This window comes from Argiope bruennichi, chromosome 9 (assembly GCF_947563725.1).
Source record: "Argiope bruennichi chromosome 9, qqArgBrue1.1, whole genome shotgun sequence".
Classification (NCBI taxonomy): Eukaryota; Metazoa; Arthropoda; class Arachnida; order Araneae; family Araneidae; genus Argiope; species Argiope bruennichi.
Genome location: NC_079159.1, coordinates 69,928,560 through 69,945,223, shown reverse-complemented (window position 1 = coordinate 69,945,223; position 16,664 = coordinate 69,928,560). Strand labels below are relative to the sequence as shown.

The 16,664-nt window shown below is 29.3% G+C and overlaps 1 protein-coding gene across 2 annotated transcripts in view; it reads right to left on the bottom strand.

Annotated features, from left to right (window-relative positions):
* LOC129984692 (hemicentin-2-like) overlaps positions 1 to 16,664 on the bottom strand; it is a 580,433-nt gene that overhangs the window by 107,669 nt on the left and 456,100 nt on the right. For both annotated transcript variants that reach the window (XM_056094630.1, XM_056094631.1), the window contains one exon: positions 8,021 to 8,131. In XM_056094630.1, coding sequence (XP_055950605.1) covers positions 8,021 to 8,131 — 111 coding nt within the window. The remainder of the gene's footprint in view (positions 1 to 8,020; positions 8,132 to 16,664) is intronic.

Here is a 16,664-nt window from a genome sequence, read left to right as displayed (position 1 = left end):
GAACAACAGAAGAGAAAATGAAAAAAAGCTAATGAAAATTTTATCCCTTTGAATATATATTGTGAGATTTTTCTAAGGATTTCTTACACTAGTCGAATTTAAGTAAGGAAATTATAGGGACCTTTTAAAAGAATTTGTTGAAGTCAGCAATTTTTTATCCCTTCTCTCGGAGCGTGAGAACCGCTGATGAAAGCATTTTTACAGAGCTTTCTGTTGCATTAATTAAATAGAAAAAGTGGAATGGGATCAGGAAATAAGAGAATATTTTAGAATGAAGTTAATATGTGCTAAATTGAGCTAAAAATTAGGAAGTTAAGTTAAATTAGATTTTAAAATATCATTATATATAAGACTACATTTATAGATAAATAATCTGAAAAATTTTCTTCATTTAATTGAAATATTTCCTTTCATTTTTTCCAGATATTCTGTTATTTTTATCATTCGTTTGTAGAGAAATAGTGCCTGTGTGAATTTGGAAATAAATTAAAAATTTAACTACGATACAAGAGTGTATTTCATTTCAAAATCTTACAAGCAACTCAAACGATACCATTACTTGCACACGTTTACCCTGCTCTAAGAGCAGCAATTGACCTTCAATTCGACCTTGGTAGAAAAAAAACTTATTCCTTTTTACTTCTTTAAAATTTAATAGTTAATTTTTACAACAGAGTAAATATTCATGTTATCTCTATGTAATGAGTAGAATGTAAATGAGTAGAATTATGCAATATACAATGCTCTAAAATTTCCTTTCCATTTAACAATAGAATTAATTACCAAAACCGTCATTATGTCGTTTTTCAAGTTTCATGCTTAAACATTTTGATATAATTTATGTATTGTTTTAGAATTTTATGACGACTTTTTATGAAATATAAGAACAATTACATATTCCTGTTCTATTTCCGAATAGCCATTTTTACTTTCATAATCAGTATGACTTATACCAATTTATACCATGACCCGTCAAAATGACGGCTTTAGCAATTTCGAAATTTATAATATTTGATGAATGATCTATGCAATTACGAGCATCAATACATATTTACATTCATTTATACATCATTTTCGGACATTTCTTGGGAAAATTTTAATTACATTTTTCATATATTGTCCGAAGAACTTTCTAGCGAATAAACTTGCTGCAAAAAAAAGAAGGTTCCTCACAAAAACCAGAAAGTACAGGATTGTTCTGCAGAAAACTAAGAAAAAAGTCTTTGTAAACGCAAATCTTGCCAAATTCGATTGTGCAGCAAAAACAGAACGATTCATCCCGATAATAAATGCAACAAACATGTTTGTGGCAGATGTTCTTCTAAGATAACATGTACTTATAAAATATGTGCCTTATAGTTGGGTCATTCAATATCAAATGTGATATTTTATAAATGTAAATACAAAAAGTGTTTCTTATAATTTTTTTATTAATAATTAAGGAATTATTATATTAAATGTTGTTTTTGTTACATTTTATTCCTTCATTGATATAAACTAATAAAAAAATCACAATGTTACGATAAAAAAGTTACAATGAAAGTCATGATGAACAAAAACCTGTCAATTTGACGGGTGTGGTAAAACAAGGTGTATATTTAACATCAGTAGTTTAAGTGTTAAAATAGTTTATGCAACTTATATAAACGGAAAAATAATTGTTGCTAAGGAACAATGTATTTTATAATTCAACTTTAAAATCACATTATGAATTCTATTATATCAAAATATCAAACAGGTTCTATTAATTTACAAAAGAGTAGCAATTAAAATTTTCCAAATCTCAAAACTTTGGAATTATTAAAAGAATTGTTATGGGCAAATTTTCGATTTCTCTGACATTTCTTTTAATCACATTTTCATGAAAATATTTCATACATCTAGGACTAAAGTTATATGAGGTGAAACGCATCTATCAATGATAATACAAGTACGCGATAAGCTGATTTTCGATGCCATTTAAAAGACTGAACCTTAAACGTGAACAAAATAAGGTGGTAGCACCAGCCTTTCTAACCGAATGATCAGCTCGTTCACATTGTGTGTTGAAAATGTTAAGCCTAGCCTTCATATTACAGTAGAATATTACTTAATTTAATCCTGTTAACTTGTTATAAAGCAGTTTTCTAATCAGTGAAACCTAATCTCATTAGCTGCAAACATATTGGAATGTACAATGTGGTTTATAATTAGATGCTTCGTTCTAGAGCATGAAAAGTCCTCTTATGAAAGTATTGGTAATTAATTTCTGTTGCTGCTACTACTCTCATTACAGTTAAGCTCCTAATTTCAAATTTCTAATCTAGTTAGACCTGAGAATCGAATAATAAATGTATTTTTCTTCGTATTCCGCCATTTGAAATCTGTAGGATTAGACACAAGCTTGAACGTAACCAAGAAACATGTATGATTCTTATGAGATCTGTTTCTCTTCACTGAACGAAATGAAAATTCAATATACCATTCTCCGTTTCCATCTTACTGAGTTAATTATTTACCCGGAGAAACCTTGAGAACACTAAGTCGAAACTTCAGCGAGACGTGATTTTCGATGTCTGGTCTAGTAAAGAAAAGTAGTTATTCTTATCGCGTTTCCTAGGAGTCAATGTTTTACTTGCAGTCGAATTATTTTCGTTTGAGCAATGTCCGATTATTTATTTCCATAGATTTTCATATGTAACTGATTGATAAGAAAGGATTAATCTCATTTGTAATAAACAAGGCGATTGTATCTGTACTGATATAATTCAGATAAAATAAATGCAGATGATTCTTGAATTTTAAGGTCTGATCTAAAAAAAAAAAATGAGAACTGTTTGTTTGAAAATGTCATTTTCAGCAACAGTCGGTGTTTACTTGGTTATAAGTTTGTAATATCTTTTCGATTAAATTACAATAAGAATAGCACTAAAATCAATAAAAAAATTAAGGAACTTCGAACTGACATAAACTGCTCGATGGGGAGTCGACAAGTCGCCACGACACATATTATATATATATATATATATATATATATATATATATATATATATATATATATATATATATATATATATATATATATATATATATATATATATATATATATTATTAAACATATATATTATATTGTATCAGCATAAAATCGCATGTATATTTCTTTCAACATAGACTCACAATATTATATATATATGTATATTGAACATAAACAAAATAATAAATAACATAATAACATTCATAAATATCAACATAGAAATAAATAACAAAAATAAGTAACGATAAATAAAGCAAAAAGGAAATGTAAATGAGAAATAAATAAAGTAAATACATGAACAAATTAAGAAAAAGCAAGTTACATGATATGGAAATGACAACATAGAAATGTGTTGAAAAACAAACAAACAATTGTAGCTGAAACTTTTAGATGAAGATGATTTATGCAAAAAAAGTAGGTATAATGAACTAGAAAATGTATAAAAATGGCAATGCTAATGTAGCGAATAATATACTTTTATTCAGCATTCATTCAGAAGGTCCATCATTTTGGAGGACGGCACTTTGTATTTTCTGCATATCAGTTTTTTTTATTGCAAATGCGTACAGAAAAGTTTAACAAGGAACTATTTTTTAAGTTTTAATGCCATTTTGGCAGCTAGATAAGTTGAGCTGAGCTTGGTTTCATTATATTAATACAGGGTATCCCACAAGGTTTGAAGTGCCTAATATTTACAAATTCGGATAGAACGAACACGTTGACAAATATTCTGATGTATCATAACATGTGGATAATTAGATTATGGCGCTATATTTGCGGACTCCATATCAAAATACTTGTCTTGACGTGCTCTATCCGAATCGGTAAATATTAAACACCGCATACTTTGTGGGACACCTTGTATCTCATTTGGAAGCAACACTAAGGCTATTTTGGACCGGACCTTGTAGTTTTGAGTGCCGATTAGATGACAATCGCAGATTATCTTTTTGTTAGTTGTAGTTTTATTATGTGTCTTTGTCATTCCAGAGTTCTTTTATTTTTCGTCTTCCTATCTTTGAGTATGCTTTATGGTGGCCATGTTTCTCTCTGGTGTTTTCCTGGTGGATTGATTCACTGTGGCTCATCTTTCGCTGTTTGTTTTTGGATTTCGTGGGATTTGGATATTGTATTTCCTTTGTAAAACATTTTTACTACCAAATTCTAATATAATAAAAGGAATGTACCGTGATATGTTTTTCTTTTAAGATAATCAAATTATCTTACCTTATAAGCCATTAAGAATGTAAAGACAAGTAGCACGCTTTATGGCAACATGTCGAGCTGAGTTGGAATTCTGAATAGCCAACGACAAATTTCCTAAGTCTTTATAGCCGAATTATTCATGCTTTCTTATCTACATGTCGGTAAATGTGAGCTCTGGTTCTAACCTGCACCTTATACATATTCTATCTACGATGGCTTATTACAGAGACATATTTTAATTTGATCAGTCGTATTTAAAATTACAGACTTCTGATTTGTGGATCCTACTTCCTAATAATTATTCTCACTATGAAATTTACTGCTATACCAAACTGCAGATGACTCTGAAGAGTATTTTAAATACAAACACGTTGTATGTTATAGAAATGAAGGTTAATGTCTCGTGTTGAAACTCATTTCAGTACCATATTAATTTTAGAATGTTTAAAAACAGTTATATTTCATATATTTGTTATGGAATCGTTTTTGAAGCCATGTACTCATTGTTTGTTTGATTGCAGGGTTTATGCCAATGCTTAGTTCCATTTCTATTAATAATAAGAGCGAATGTCTGTCTGTTTGCTGGTGCTCTATAAAATAGATGGTTTGAGTTACAATATAAATTTTTTTTTAATTATTCCTTTTACAGTGAATAAAAATGTGTATCTAGAACAGATTTATTTTTTTAAAATTTAAATAGAATTTTAATAAATTATAAATAAAGCGATATCTTTTTTTTTAACATTTTCTATTGCTGATTTACGAAAACGGTATGCGCATATATAAATTTTAAAACGATTTAAAATACAAAAAAATATATATCTTTTTAATGATAATGATTCCTGAGCAGTTTTTCACTTTAATTCGAATAAATTTTTTAAATACAATTTTGCATCTAATTTGCAATCATTGTTTTCGTTGTTCTAAAACATTAATCCAAAATGTATTGCTCCATCAAATCATTTATTGAAATAATTTTTTATTATTAAATCTATTATTAACAAAGTTCGTCTTATTTTTTCACATTAATTTCTTTTTTTCTCTGCCAGATTTTCACTTCCTTGAAAAAAAGAAACTTTTTCAAATATCTATTTTTGAAATCAAACTCACTGAATGAAAAAAATGACCTTTTAGATAAGGTTGTTTAGAGAAATATTTTTGGAACAACTTCAAATTACTATTTTTATAATATAATTATTTCCTTTTTATTTTTATTTTTAGCTGGAGATCTTCCGTTTCATCTTAATTTCGCAGAGTTTTTTTTTCTTTATCTTATAAACATTAGAACCAAAGAAAAATTACTTGTCACAAATTTTAATATTTTTAAAATCCTGATGCATAGATGTTTTTTTTATACATTTTTTAATTTCATATTATTTAAGGAAATTTAGTTTCATTTTTAGAATTTTTCTTTCCCCTTCGGTTTTCCAAGCCATAATCTTACATTGTGCAAATTTCTCTATTTTTCAAACATAAGTTTTAATAAAATTTGATCATGCATCATATTTAATTCGACACATTATTTTCATTTCACAAACTTGAAATGACAATAATGTAATTTGTAAATAGGCAAATCATATCCTTATATTACAAAGATATCAATGAATTTTCATTCATTTGGTATTTTTCTGTCTTATTTCATATTTTTCAGTCTTAAAACATAAATATTTTTAAATATTTATTTTTTAGTATGATTATTTTGTAGAATAACTAATATTACTGGTGAATTAATTATTTGTAAAATTATCTAATATTTAATATTTTTTTTTACTTTGGGAATTAGCTGAATTATTTATCTCAATAATGGAATCCCATTATCCTTGTATAATTATTCAAATATTTCCTTAGAAGCTTTATTTATCGTGTAAAAATAAAAGTTTTCATAAATTAAAGTTTTAAAAATAATTTTACATATACCATGCGTATATGTAAAATTTGTAATAATAGTAATGCGTATTTTATTTAACAACGATGTAAAACTTACCCACACAAATCTTTTATTCACAAGACTACAAAATTCAAATATGGCGGGGATTCCATTTTATTACCTAATTCGTTGTTTTAGAAATAAATTCATACCAGCAATGCCATCATCTTAACTTTATTCGATTCCGAAAAACAAAATATTTTCATAAAATAGATCTTTTTCCTTTATTTTTATATGCAAAACAAAGATCGTCTGCTCAAGATTAGATTGCGAAAAATGTTAATTTCCATTCTAAAAAATGTAAATTTTGTTTTCAGAAATTCGTTTTTCCAATCAAATTAGACTTTTAATGCATTCATATATTAGAGATAAACAAAATTATGTTTTTAGTTGTTCAGAGATTTTTATGAATTTCTAAAACTGAACGCAGACGATAAAAAATAATTCTTTATCTAGATTTATGAAACATAAAGCTATTTTCTAGTTTGCGTATTCTATCTATCTTTTGTTATACTAACATTTTTGAAATTCAAAGAAATTTCCTTTCAAGAATTATTACTTCTCTTACATTTCTTTTACTTTAATTTATTATTAATTCAAAAATCCTTTTTTAATACAAATATTGGGTAAAGGAGAGATGCGATAGACGAAATCGTAATATGTCTGTCTGGGATTCTGTATTCCATAATATAACATGCGCATTGTAAAATTGATATTGATGATATAATCATACCAGTTTTGCAATACTTTTTAAATATTTATTAAAAAAGGTGTTTTTGAAATTTTTCTACATTGCTTTAACTTTGATATATCATCATCTGTTATAATAAAATTTATCTGAAATTTTCGCACATTATCCAGATTGCCCAGATTTCAAATGGAATTTGAATAGCAAAATAAAATTTTTTTAAAAATTCAAACACGAAACAAAATATATCTAAAAGAAACTTACTTAGTAGAAATATACTTCTTAATATTTAAGGAAATAAACGCTTATCCCACTTTTTGAGATACTCTATATGTAATATTTGAAACCATGATTAGAGAAATAATTTCATTAACAGATAAATAATTTAATTAATGGTACTTGCATATTAGCAACATGCCATTGGCGCATCTTAATAGTTTGACCGCGTATCATTGGCGAACACAATCAAAAGACTAATTGGCCACTTCTTTAGCAATAAATAGCTGTTGAAATAAATATTGCATATTTGGCATTTGTTGGCGATTAATAATTAGTTTCAATAAACATGGCATCTGTGACATTTTTTTGGGTGATTAATAACTAGTTTCAATAAACATGGCATCTTTGGCCTTTTTTGGCGATAAATAACTAGTTTCAATAAACACGGCATCTTTGGCATTTTTTTTTGGCGATTAATAACTAGTTTCAATAAACACGGCATATTTGGCATTTTTTGACGATGCATAACTAGTTGCAATAAACACGGCATCTTTGGCATTTTTTGACGATGTATAACTAGTTTCAATAAACACGACATCTTTGGCATTTTTTGACGATGCATAACTAGTTGCAATAAACATGGCATCTTCGGCATTTTTCGACGATGCATAACTAGTTGCAATAAACATGGCATCTTTGGCATCTTTTGACGATGCATAATTAGTTGCAATAAACATGGCATCTTTGGCTTTTTTTGGCGATTAATAACTAGTTTCAATAAACATGGCATCTTTGGTATTTTTTGACGATGCATAACTAGTTGCAATAAACATGGCATCTTTGGCATCTTTTGACGATGCATAACTAATTGCAATAAACATGGCATCTTCGGCATTTTTTGGGACGATTCATTGCATGTATGCATTTATTGAGCAAGTATCAAATTAATTAAGAAAAGATCTCATACCTCCTTCTGTTTCACACACCAAAAATAGTCTGTCGCCTTCGTTATAAGGTCCTATCAAACTATGAAATAGTTCTCCATTTTGGTCCATTATCACCGGTTTCTTTGGCGGCACTGAAACAAAGAAAAATAAAATAAGTTGCAAAATAAGAATAGAAGTAATTTTTCTAATACTTTAAAATCTTATAAAAAATGAAACTTTAAAAAAAGTTCGTGAAAAATAAATAACATTACTAGTAAAAATTGTGTACAATTAATAGCTTATTGAGGTAAATTCAGATGCCATCTTCAGATTACAAGTTAAAATAAAGCTTAAATATTCCTTATAATTGGCATTTTGGCACGAAATCAGCGAAAAGCTTTTTCTTCTGAATGACTCAAAAAGACGATCTAGATAAATGAATGATAAGTTTTCTTGACACCGAAATTGTAAATAGCACCCCTGAAAGTGTAAAATGTTGTAAGCCATATATAATTAACATATGACTTATGACTATTTTTCCTATCCATGAAGATGCGTTGGCACTATTATTTAAAAATGTCGTATGTCATAATAGCCCTTTTTCTTTAGTACCGTGCCAGTATTAAAGTACCAAGAGTTAGCGTCAATATTGAGTCGATTCATACTAAGATGCAACACTGTCTTCAACATTTGACAAAAATATAATGCTTAACAGTAATAATTTAACTTATTGGTGATGCTTCCCAACACTGTTTTCAACATTTGACAAAAATATAATGCTTAGCGGTAATAATTTAGCTTATTGGTGATGCTTCCAAGTTTTTGCAGAATTACCAATAAGACGCTACATGAGGAACCAATATTCGTATATTAATTTTGGTTACAATGTCTGCAGATAACATAGTGTTTGGCGGCAACTAATGCGGAGGAAATCTAGCCAAATTGGCCAAAACATTTTGTTGATGCAAAACATTATGGAGATATAATGATTCATCTGCTCTCTAATTGTTGTATGTCGTCTCTAATTAAAGCACATTGATAGTGATTCTAACTGTTAGACCAAATTTCGTGAAAGACCAAATTTTTAATCATTCAATGTCCTGGCATCAGATCGAATTCATTTTAAATTTAGGATCAAATTAGCTAAATGGGAGAGTTTCAAAATGACGACTCAGTTCTCTGTATTGTAAAACAAAGCAAAACACATAATATTGCGTGGGAGTACCAGAAATACAAAGAAACACACCCACATAATTATTATTAAACTGCGCTTTATTTTTCCTTCATTAAATTCCGTCTGCTTTCATCGCATTTGCATCAAAAAATATTCAAACAGTGTTGTTCTAAAGGAATTTAAATAGAAACATTTAATTTTAATTTTCTTAAGTAGATAAGCATTTTAATAAACGAATTCCTTCCATTTCCATCGCATTTTCATAAAAAAAATAATAAATATTCATTCAGTGCTGCTCTATAAAAGAAATTTCAACAGAAACATTTAAATTTTAATTCTCCTAAGTAGATAAGTATTTCAATAAACATTTTTTTTTTCATCCCAATCTAATGAGTTTGAGCCTTTAAACTAAATTTAAAACGACGAAAATTAATAATTGCATTCTTCTTTTAACAGCTAATATTTTCTAATTATTAAGTAAGCTTGGATTTCTCAGGTTCTAATCAAATATTCACTGAAAGAAAGGCATTCTTTCGGTTCTTATTAATTAACATCGGCGCTCGGATCGCATTACACGAAGAACGGTATTCCGAAGGAGCAGATAATTGCTTTATTAGTGCAACAGTGATTTAATTCACTAGATGGAGCACAGTAATTACCTTAGAAAATTTTCTCATTAATTGATATCGTGCTTTCGATCTAAAAAGAAGAATCGAAAGCGATAATTTAATATAAAATGTGTAGGTTAAAATTACTTCAACACGTCAAAATTGGAAGAATTTAAGGAGACTGAAAAATTTTATGGAAAATAGCTTACTTTAGTTATTTATGAAAAATCATTTAGATATTTCCATACTAGAAAAATGTCCAATTGCGAACTTGGATAATGGAAATTCAGATCTTTTTGGGAAACATCCTGAGAATGAAAGAATTCGTACTTCTGATAGATTAGATGCATCTAAAAGTTTTCAAAAATTTAACATCCTAGAGATTTATAACATTTTAGAATTGATTACTACGAAGAATTTTATTATTCTTTTTACTATAGTATTTCCAAACTTTTATTCGATACGATTTTTATAAGGTAACGAAATAGTAAAGCATTATATATTCATATACATCCTCTGAGTATTTGAAAATCATTTACTGTTAAAAATTCTAGAGAACTAAGGACCCAAGAATGCAATAAATTTGCAATTTTATAAAATTGTAATCATATTAATAATATGGTTTATTATTAATATATGCAAATATTTTTTTAGCCTAGGGATAAGATTAAGCAGAAGAGGGACGCTGCTTTATTCTTTCCTTCCGGTTAATTCACACTCAGACAGGCAGCATTTTCTCTAAATTAATCTAAATTCCACCAGACGCCATGGAATTCTTTGTAATTGCTTATTATTTGCCACTAAATTGGTAGAAAATAAAACCTTAAGGCCAGACAGTAATTGCTCAAAGGATTTTAAAATGATACTTCTTATTCTTCTAGCATATTTGAAAAGTTAGTTAAAATTTCATTGGTGCAAGAATTTTTAAATAAACGCGACATGGGCATTTCATTATTTATTCATCTTATTAAGTCTAGTCATACGAATTGCAACATTTCAAAACTCTTAAATACCAGACTACATATTATATTATATATATATATATATATATATATATATATATATATATATATATATATACAGAGAGAGAGATTTAAAGTAAAGGTAAACCATAAAGTACAACCATGGGTGTCAGAGAAGCAACCAATTAGTGTCATCAGGCATTGTCTATCGTGCAGTCCGGTATGCAATGGCGGAGAAAATGTGAACTTCTTATAAATTCTAGAGTTGCATAGCATTTGTTTCTTAAACCACTTCTAATGTCCTGTTGTTTGTTTGATCTAATCTTCCTTCTTAGATTCCGTCTAACCCATCCTCACTGATGCCTAAAAATCTACAGAATTTGATACAACTATAATAACGAACTAAGCCTTTTCTTTCTAGGTCTATGTCTAGAGGTGTGTGTGTGTGTGTTTTATCAATCTGCAGGACACATCACTTCACTTAGGCTTCAATAGGCATGCTGGAGACAGGGAATGTGTGCCTTGGAAAATTAAAAACTTTTTACGTGCTCGATTACATTATAATGTACAAAATCCTATTACTGTCTTTTGTTTTTAATCAAAATTAGAATATCAGATGAACCAGGTGATTTTTAAAAACAACCGATAGCTAATTTTCACCGTAAATTATTCATATTAGTTATATTAATACTGCATATTTGATTCAGAAATGCTGAAATAACAAAAAGATTCTCTTTGACTGAGCGATTAATTTGTTTATTTTATGTATGGTTAATCACTACTTTAAGACCAATAAAAATATTGCTAAAAGATGTATTAAATTAAAGGAGAATTAAAAAGCATTTGTAAATTAAATTTTTAATTAATTGAATATTTAATTTCTGTACTTTGAAATAGAAACAGAAGTATTTTTCATGTATCTTATAACAGGTGGGCAAAATTTGGTGAACCCTGTCCAGTTGCTTGGAAACAGATGTAAACATATATATATATCAACAATTATTTTGTTTTCATAAAGAATAGAATATTAATTAATTAAAAATTATAAATGATATTGTGTATTTTACCGAAATTACTCTTACAAATGGCATTGCACAAAACTGATTTTTGTATCATCATGAAAATTAAGTTATTAAAAACTTTTTAGTATAAGTCTCAACAATATATTTCATTGTTGCAATGAAATCGAAAACCATTTTCATTGCTCCTTGACGTATTTAATTACGCAATTTTCTTTCATTTTTTGAAATTTCCCCGATTTTGTTTAACACTGTCACTGGATCCTCGGGGGGGGGCACCTCGAAATGAGGATGAGATGCTTCCGGCATGGTGGTTGGATCTCGCCACCCTGGAGGGTACACTAATAGATGGGGGATCTGGCTCCTCCCATCGATGACGGGACGTACTTCCTTCGGGGAGGGTTGTACCGTGGCCGGTGGCGGCCCTTAGGACTCAACCACAGTTCCCGCCAATTGCTGTTGCGGCGGTCCGGTCATTCAGTTTTATGGTTTAAATCCGTGTGCCTTAGGGCGGGTCGGAGAGTTAGATGGTTGACTTAACACTGTCACTGCCATTTACGAGATATCTCGTAGGAAACTGCTATTAAATTAAGCGTTTATAAATTTCTCTGGCGGTGAAGGGGTTAATATTTGTGAAATTTACATGAGGAATAAGAAATCACATCTACAATACCACAATAATTAGAGAATAAAATAACAGGGCAGTTATGTGGAATGGACTCTATTAGGATGATTAATAGACACAATGAATAGCTCAGGTGTAAGGCTATTAAAATAATACAGTCTTACATCTATCACAATTTGGTGCTTAAAAACACTTTGTTGAGAGAATCAGGAAGATTTAGTTAATTAAACACAATCGAAGTTTTCAGAAAAATAGGTGATCGCCAAAGGTGTCTAGTTATATAGTAAGTATATTGAATAATAAAAAAAGAATTATTTTCATTAACCAGTTGTTAGTCTTTGCATTTGGAAGTTTCAAAATATTATTTTTATCTAATTCTAAAAAAATAAAGATAACCATTAAAACTATCTTGATATGAAATATTTCATTGAAGGTTTCCAAACGGTTTTATCTTAACTTATTTCTTTTATCATTTATCGGCATTTGTATTATTTCCCCATCTGTATGTATACTTTAAGTTTCAAAATATTTCATCAGTATAGCTAAAATTGCAGAACGCTCTTACCAAACTGAAAGTATCTACTAATGGAAATAGTTTTAAAAAGTTCTGTTCAAGATCATCGGCAAATAAAAACCCAATAAACATTTCATAGGATTTAAGAGACATATATTTGCCTTCTGTCAGCCAGGAATCTCTTCTCTTACACGGCAGCCACTTTACTACATACTCCCATCCCATCCCTTCCCTTCCCTTCTTTTAAGCCTCCCTCTATTAAAAGGCCCAACAAGCTTCGTTGGCAGGCCATCTTTCTAGCTCTTAGGCAGCAAAACCATCCAAGACACAAAAGCATTACCCAAAAGCTCTTTTCTTGTCTCTCTGAAACGGGCCAGCTCTTCTTCCCCTCAAAAAAAAAAAAAAAAAGCATTTACTACAGTATGCTCCTCTTTGGGCTCCGACAAAACGCATCGAAAGAGTCAAACTTCTCCCTTGGATTGCTCGCTACAAAAAGATCTAGAGAGGGAAGGATGCTTCCTAAGCAAGGAAAAAAAATGACGTGAAAAAGAATAAATAAGTAAGACTAAAAAAAGAAAAAAGAAAAAGACGTGAAAGAGAAGAAGTGATCCGGCGCATTACTTCCAGGAATTCTTTTCACGCAGATGGGTCGATGGTACCGAGACAATTTAATCGAGTCTTCTTCTCTTCTTCGGTAAGGCAGGAAATAACTCAAAGAAAGATCGAAAACAGTTCTGTCTCGCTAGCAGTTCTGCTAGTGGCGTGTCCCTGTTATTCTAGTCGTGTTTGACTGTACTTGCTTCTCTGGCCTCCTCACTCTCTCGCTCTATCTCCTCCTCTCGCATTCCTAACAAAACCGTTTGGAGTGGGAGAAGAAGTAGGAGATCTGGATGATGATCTCATTGGAAACTGTTCATTTCTGGGAGATGGGGATGGAATGCTACTGTTAAAAACTAGACAGCTCTCTTTCTTTATATATAATATGATAAAAATACCATTCATCGTTCTTCTTTCTTTATCTCTTTTATGCTGTTTCTATAGAATCAATTACCATCATACTTTCTTTATAATATGAAAGATTCAGAAGGTTCTTATGACAAGAGTTATAAAAAATAACTCTTGTTATTTATTTGATTTGGCAGATTGGTCTATCTCGTTTTGATATGATGAAAATGCTTTTGATTATCTTGCTTATTTGCAGACGCTGCTTCAAATAAATTAATATCCTTATGCATTCTTTATGACATTCACATGAAAAATTCAGAGTATTATTTATATCAAGAATAAAGTATGTAGCTTTGCTTAGATTTGATTAGAAATATTAGATATGTTGTATTAATTCTGAGTACATTGTGCTATTTGACATATTGATATAGGATTCTTGGTTATAGAAAATTATTAAGTAAATATTATTCTTTCAATCTGGAGTTTACTTTTGGTAGTAAATAATTTGTGGTTTTATTTAATTTTTACTCTTTTATTTTAGAATGTGTTTTTGATCTAAATTTTTGCTCACTTTTCTTTATTTCTCTTCTAATATGTTTTCCATCTTTTTTTTTATTTACTTATTTCTTACACTCACATTTATTTTTATTTTTGCATTGGAATCCTTTTTTGAATAAACATTTGTTTAGATATTGGATGTTATTTTGTTTATATTATGTAATTTGGGTTCTTTTCATTTTAAATTCTTACATATGATTGTTAGTACGTTAAAATCGCTCTGAAACTTTATTTTTGATTATATATAATAATACACTTCTTATTTTATCTTTTCATTCTGGGATTTTATTTTTAATTGAATTTGTGTTAATTCTTATATTAATGTTAATTGGTTGGTTATATTGTTAAGTGATACTTGTCAAGGAAATGATTTTTTACTTACTTAATGAGCCCTCCAAATCAACAGTTCTCGGGATCCGAATCCTTTATGAACGTACGATTGACCAATGTTTTGTGTATGGTCCGATATCGTCCAACTCAATAAATGTAACTATTATTTCTCACGGTTCACTTTTTTTTTCTTGCATATTTCACATAAAAGAAGTTCTTCTTAATTTCTTGCTAAATTAGTTCTTTAATAATGAAAATTTATTCTAGCGTAATATGGAAAGAAATACTATTTATCTTCTAAAATATGTATATATATATAGTATTAAGAAATACTATATATTATATAGTATTTTTTATAATAGTATATATTTTATATATAATAATAGTATAATTTCTTAGTCTATAGTAATAAGAAATACTATAGAAATTATTATTATATTATATTAGCATCTTTATGAATGCAGTATTTTGAAAGAATTTGTGGGAAATTTTAATCTATTGTTATTTAATATTGGATAAGAATTTTCTATAATAGTTAAAATTGGTAATTAATACGTATTACTATTATATTTGAAATTAGCCACCTTTGGTGACCAATTTGTTCGCCCAAATTATTGGTTTTTTAGGCAATAAAACAATTAATATGGAAGACACTTTTTTCAAAAATTTCAACCTGTTACTTGATACGATCAAAAGATAGAAACATAACTGAAACATTCTGCTACAAATAATTGAAGATCTTACTTCGGAAGTCATTTTTAATCCTAATTTTAACACTGGCAAATGCATAAGTTTGTGTTTTTAAAGAATCAGTTTAAATTTCCTCATAATAATAAAACCGAAGTAAATTAAAAAAGTATTTAAAAATTAGATATGGATTAAATTTATATCATTAATAAGGTAATTTCGTACGATTAACCTCCTGCTTGGCGCAATTTTCAAAAATCGCCAACTCGCCAGCAACGGTTTTGCGAAATGTTCAAAAGCGAGGGAGCAGATGGCCAATCATAGAGCATAATAAAGGCGAAAAATAATAGGTTTGCCTGTCTGGGGGTTGCCAGCTTTGGTGCGTTATTGCAACTTGACGAAGAAGGGGGTTAAACTCCGGTTCACCCGGTAATTTCTTCCAATTTTAAGATAGTACAAAAATAATTTTATGAGATAATAGTTTCCGAAGAAATGAATATATTTTCAATAGGCAAGTCACAAAAATTATCATCTGGCGACGAATAAGGCTTTTTTTCGTATTCGATTCAATTTTGTTTGATGCTCGTTTCTAGCATCTTTCACATATTTTGTCTTCTGACTTAAACTGAGTTTTCCGCACACATTCGAGAATTTCTAATATTTTGCAGTCCCATTAATTAATTAAGTCAAATGTTAAATTAAGAGCAGTTATAAAAAAGTTCAATGAAACAATCTGAAACGTTTGTTTGTTTGTTTGAATGAGGGGGATTTATGAATTTTTAGCTACAAAGGCTGTCATCCCACCGTTCAACAATATCTCCAATTAATAAATGTCAAAAAATTTCAAGTGTTGAAGGAAAATATGGAGATACAGTTTATATGCAAATGCTTTGCTCGTGAGTTGTTTGAAATTACAGCTTGAAAGAGAGTTGGGGCCCAACTTCGACCACAGGCAACGTCTGATGCTTGAGTATTTTCGGCAGTGCAGTAAGATATGATCCAAATTATTCAAAGATTGGCATGTTTCGCAATTTGGTTGATTCGACAGGTTAAAACGATGTAGAAGACCAGGACGTTTGTTTGACATTTTGTTTACATTTGCCTGTCAATAATAACTCTTGTTGCCATTCGTTAATAAGTACTATCTGTGCCACATATGTTAGCGTTTTATATCGATACATCATTTGTCCGACAATGATTAGATCATGCTTATACCGGAGATGGTCGATTATCTTTCCCTGTTGTTCATTTCTTAGACTGAGT